Raw genomic sequence first — 5154 nt, forward strand, 5'->3', positions numbered from 1 at the left:
AATACCAGTTTGACATGGATGTATGGAGAAGCCAGATTGAACAGGGAATATGGAAGCTGCAGGTTAGGTTCGCTAAGCTGTAGCAGTTCGCAGAGCGGTTGCAGTTGCGGGTAATTATCTCGATAAGCATGGAGAAAATTGACGAGTTGAGAGGACTGGAACGGTATTGTCTCTTCATCTACTCCATAGCTTTGGGTTGCATCTACATAGCATCTGTTAGCATTTATTTTTCTTTTTTTCATGTATTATATAGGAATAGAGACCAACCAGAAGTCGGAATAGGGTTGCTAACATCAACTGCACCTAGGGTTTGTTAGTATAGATGCAAAACGGGTTAATTGATTAATGTAGACTAACTCAGGCTTGAAAGTGTTGGTACTTCTGAGGGGTGACTGAGTAGATTTTCCGGCTCAGTTAAACCCGGGCTTCTGACCGTTTGGTGCTCTGTCTGCCTTTTCGAGTTTTGGACCTTCCTGGCTCTTCCTCGAGTCCGTGTCCGTCTTCCTAAGAATGATTTAGCATCCATGTTTGCAGGCGCGAGGTAGGAATGTTCCAGTTACCTCGAACGCGAGGTATGTTCCCCCTTTCCCTTTCGACATTCAGCTCTTGAAGAAGACTGCGCGCTTTGGAATCGAATTCCTCTGAGGGAGGATTGCTCCTCCACCAGTGTTCAAGCCGCGGAAAGAGCTCGCTGTGTTCTATCGATGCTAGGTCCGTGATGGATATTGTAACCGCTACTACAACAAATAATGTTTTCGCTATTGAGTGGACGTTCCGTAGAGATTGCTGTGCTTTGCTATGCCTGCTTAAGGTCTGCCGTGGTTGCCTGGTTGCAGGTCTGTCAATGTTATGCAAAAGACAATAACACGCTTCCAGCCCATTCTGGTCGCCGACATCCAGAAATGGGTTGGCCTCCAGGGCACCTTTCTTCTGAGCAAGTCATCCGCTGATAGCATCTCGTAGAGTCAAGCAGGAAATGAAGCAAAATGAGACAGAACTGGGACAAGATGGGACAAAACGGGACGACGTGACGCTATTTGTACTTTGGGTCCAAGAACTGGCTGGAGCTACATGTGCTTGGAAGATTTGTGGGGTTCCGTAAATATTCTTGTTAGACAAAAATGGCAGTGACTTCCCTGGTTTTGCAACCTTAGAATATGACTTCTGGCTTAGTTTACTGGATCTTAAAACACAAAATCATGGATTCGGCCACTGACTTAGGGTGGGGTTTGCTCATAGCTTATTTCCTCTTATTCGCTAGCCACTACGAAGCCTGCCAAGCCTGAGACTAATACCACCCTTGTTTCAAGAACGACAAACTACGCGCCCGAAATAAATGCTATTCCTGGACAGCACTTAATTATAAGACCTGCATGTTTCTGCCCTCGATGCATACTGGCACGATAAAGGAGCTAAAAGTTTATGATGACCACCATATGCCTTGTTCAGTGACCTCAAACCCGTCTCGCAAACGCCAGTATCCTGAGGCACCTCCAAACAACACGTCGCGATATTGGAAAAGGCAGAAGCTCGACAAGTCAGCATCAGCTTATTGGGATAAGCTGTCAAATATTTGGTTAACCAAAGACGCATTAAAGGAGTTGGATCGAAGAAACAGTCGCCTGAGACCGCCTCAGAACCATCATAGACCTATCACTCGACGATTTCACGCTGAGCTGCAGAAGCGCCGTGAACCTTTTCGGTTTGCTCCTGCCTTTCTCCACGATTGCGCGCCCGCTTGTTCAAAGCAGATAAAGAGGCTTTCCAGGCTGGGAGGACCTGATCTATCCGACCTTAGAAATGTATGTAACTACAAACCCATGCACACAACATCATTGCTGCTTTTCCTTCGCCTCGAAGAAGGGTGCCGTTTGCCACCATATTGTAGGTAACTAGTTTCTAGGAGCCTGGATAGAACACTTAAAGCAGTAACTTAAGCAATAACAATAGAAATGATTCTGAACTTCACAATAAATAAAATGTGTTAATGAAAACGATGGTGAAGTCGGGTTACAGAAGGTCAAGAGAGCATCACCACACGTGGATATTATTTTCTTCTATTCTCCAGCTCTGAATCTTCGTATCTGGGTACCAATTAGAAAGAGAAATCTAATATAGACAAGCGCCAGTACGACGGGTGCTTCTCGTCCTTGTAACCTCAATCCATTCTGTCACGCATGGACAAGGTTTTGCCGCCTGTATGAAAATAGTAACCACCGTTGAAACTTGACCCATAGAAGGAGCCACAAGGATAGACGGGCAATGAGGAGGACACATTATCCTATCCACCAATTAATTGCTGGAAAAGAAAAGTACTTTTTTCTCCTTCCACCAACACCGCATCAAGGGCTGACCTTTCTCAGTCTTCATTGACGGCATCATTGGGCCATTGGGTTCACGCGAGGCTGAATTCAGGCCACATGGCAAGTTCTGATTCGCTCATCACTCCCCCTAGTCCCCCATGCACATTAGCAACAAAGGCATATCGCTCCTTATTATTTGTGAAGTATTCTGCAGGCGGTTCAGAACGCCTGAGGTCTGAAAATATGAACTGGACGTAACGAATGTACCACTTCTGGCATAACATCGCGGATGTGGAGTTGTGTATGAGCAAAACCACACAGACCTCCATGCCATTGGCCCGCTCATAGGTACTGCCCCTTACTAGGTCAGAATTCCAAGTTCGGAGGCGTCGATTGAACCGCACCTCTTAGGAGATTAAAATCTGCGTGGCAGGGATAGTGGAAGGAAATCAGACAGCTGAGTTGGCTTCGCCGCAGTTCCGCTTGAGTGCGGGCCCAGACCGTGGTTGTCAGGCTACTGTCAAATAGATTGGCAATCTGAAGCCGCCTCTGACGAGTTGGCTGCAGCATGAAACCAGGTCTTCCTGCCCAACGAGGCTCCCCATGTCTTGTGCAGATACATAAGACGCCAAAATCCTCCTAAGAATGACAAGACAGACTTCATTCTCTACAGCAATCCATCAGCTCCAAGCGAGTTTCTCATTACCGCTGCTGTCGTGATATTGACAAGCATTCCTGTGCAACATCTATATCGAAACACGCCCAACACAAGCCTTCATTGCGCTACCATGCCTTCCAAAACCCAGAAGTCGCTTGGAACCCTCATGGCCTATATCAAGCAGTCGAAAAGTCGCCGCACTATGATTTTGCGTGGGGTAGGTGAAGCGGGTCACCGAGGCGCCCCGGCGCGTGGGGGAAATCACGATGCAAAAATCGGAAGCCGCATCGATCTTGGAGAAATTATCAAGAAAGGTGGCAAGGAATTTCGACGGTACAAGTTCCAGCTCAATTTGAATGCGGAAGACTCCACGCTCAAGAAAAAGGCAGCCCAAGATCCCCACAAGGTTTACTCGAATGCAGATGTGGAGATGAAAGCAGATAGGACCGAGGAGGAAGAACAGCAGGCGATGCGGGACTTTGAGGAAGAAATGCTGAAAAACTTAAAAGAATAGGCGTGGTGAGGTTATAAATCTCAGGTAGTCGAATTCGACCCAGGGGCGGAGATATTGCTGCAGGTCCACACGATCTGGATTTATGGGCGCATAGTGGCTACCATGGCTATCGAGGACAAGACTTCGATGTTTTCCTTTTATACGACGAGTACCCAAGCGGAGAAAGGGATTTTGAAGCCAAGATAATCCAATATTATCTGTAGTCCATCCATCATTGTTGACATCGATAATTACACCAATGAAGTGTAGATTCCCTTAAACAAGGTAGTCATTTCTCGGGCCATCATGGCCTAGGCGCATGTCCCCACGAATCCATAGCTGTAGAAGTGGCTCCTTTTCGTTCCGGGTCAATATTTATGATTCTTGTCCAGGGTGAAAAAAGCGAAGGCGTACTCGATTGTCGAAGGGTTGTGTAGGGATAGAATATCCACCCGCTGCTTGGTGGATCGAATAATTCCATCGTCGTGAGGAGCTAACTTATAAAGTAGGATTATACCCTCTTTCCCAGCAGATTTTTGAGAGATTTGAGGCTGTTCCGATAGCATAGTGATAGTTCGAAGTGGTACGCAAGACTGCGTCCCTGCGGGTCACGTGTTGCGTGCAAGTTTTACCTGAACCAATCTCATTGTTGCGCCTTTCTACGCGCTTTCCTGGACTGTCCTCAGAGCCATTGCATTTCATGAAATATGTGGCGACCCCCATTCGCCCGTCCATGGTGCTCCATTCGAAGTATAATTCCAAGTTTGAAGCAACATAGCCGCTCAATTTCGAAGGCTCAAACGCTATCCTACTGTCCCGCCAGCATGGACTCCCAGGCAGGTGAGCATGTCCATCTGAGCTTGACTCAACGTATCGCTAATCCGTATCAGACTGGAATTCTAATGAAGAATTCTTCAAATTCACGCGTGGCCGCTTTGTTATTGACGAAGCGGAGAATCTTCGAAAGCGAGAGATCAGGTTCGACTTGAACAAGCTCGCATGTGTCGCTGCAGACTCGGTCGGCGCCACTAAGTGCATTTCCATCAAGAAGTACCCCGACGGCATGTTCAACAAAACATTCCTCATGTCTATGGAAAATGGCCGAGAAGTCGTAGCTAAGGTGCCCAACCCGAATGCTGGCATTCCACACTTTACTACAGCTAGTGAAGTTGCCACGATGGACTTTGTAAGTTCATCCTCAACTCCACCATTACTGAGTTTTGTTAACGCATCTGTCTTGGGAGGCCAGAAAAATTCTGGACACACCAGCACCTCGTGTCTACTCTTGGAACTCGCAAGCAAAGTCACACCCTGTTGGGGCTGAATTTATCATTATGGATAAAATTGAAGGTGTTCCGCTGTCTCAAGTCTGGAACATGATGAAATTACCCCAGAAGCTCCAAGTGCTTCTTGCCATGACACGTCTCCAGAAGCAATGGCTGGGCGTTTCATTCTCGCATTACGGCAGCTTGTACTACGCGGGAGACGTGCATCCACCACCAGATAACCACTACATCAAGGATGGCAAAGCTGTCAAAGATTCCGAGTTTGCTATTGGCCCTGCTACAGGCCGGGATTGGTTTGATGGGGGTCGATCAGTTTTGGATATCGAGAGGGGGCCATGTACGTTGGGACTCAGATTATCTTCGTGCAGCCGCTTACAAGTTTGTAGGGGCTTCTCTAATGCAGTATCTGCAAGC

The 5154-nt window shown here is 47.3% G+C and overlaps 2 protein-coding genes across 2 annotated transcripts; both read left to right on the top strand.

The window, feature by feature from the left end:
* Window positions 1-3091: 3091 nt before the first annotated feature.
* Window positions 3092-3475, top strand: HCAG_01763 (conserved hypothetical protein; the record flags this gene model as incomplete). The annotated part of the gene is made up of 1 exon (XM_001544666.1): window positions 3092-3475. One exon carries the CDS (start codon window positions 3092-3094, stop codon window positions 3473-3475), a length of 384 nt encoding a protein of 127 aa, XP_001544716.1.
* An 803-nt stretch (window positions 3476-4278) lies between these two features.
* On the top strand, window positions 4279-5126 carry HCAG_01764 (predicted protein; the record flags this gene model as incomplete). Its single annotated transcript, XM_001544667.1, has 4 exons — window positions 4279-4294; window positions 4345-4640; window positions 4699-5033; window positions 5120-5126. 4 exons carry the CDS (start codon window positions 4279-4281, stop codon window positions 5124-5126), a joined length of 654 nt encoding a protein of 217 aa, XP_001544717.1.
* Window positions 5127-5154: the final 28 nt, after the last annotated feature.

Source organism: Histoplasma capsulatum, genomic scaffold (genome assembly GCF_000149585.1).
Source record: "Histoplasma capsulatum NAm1 scaffold_1 genomic scaffold, whole genome shotgun sequence".
Lineage (NCBI taxonomy): Eukaryota > Fungi > Ascomycota > Eurotiomycetes > Onygenales > Ajellomycetaceae > Histoplasma > Histoplasma mississippiense.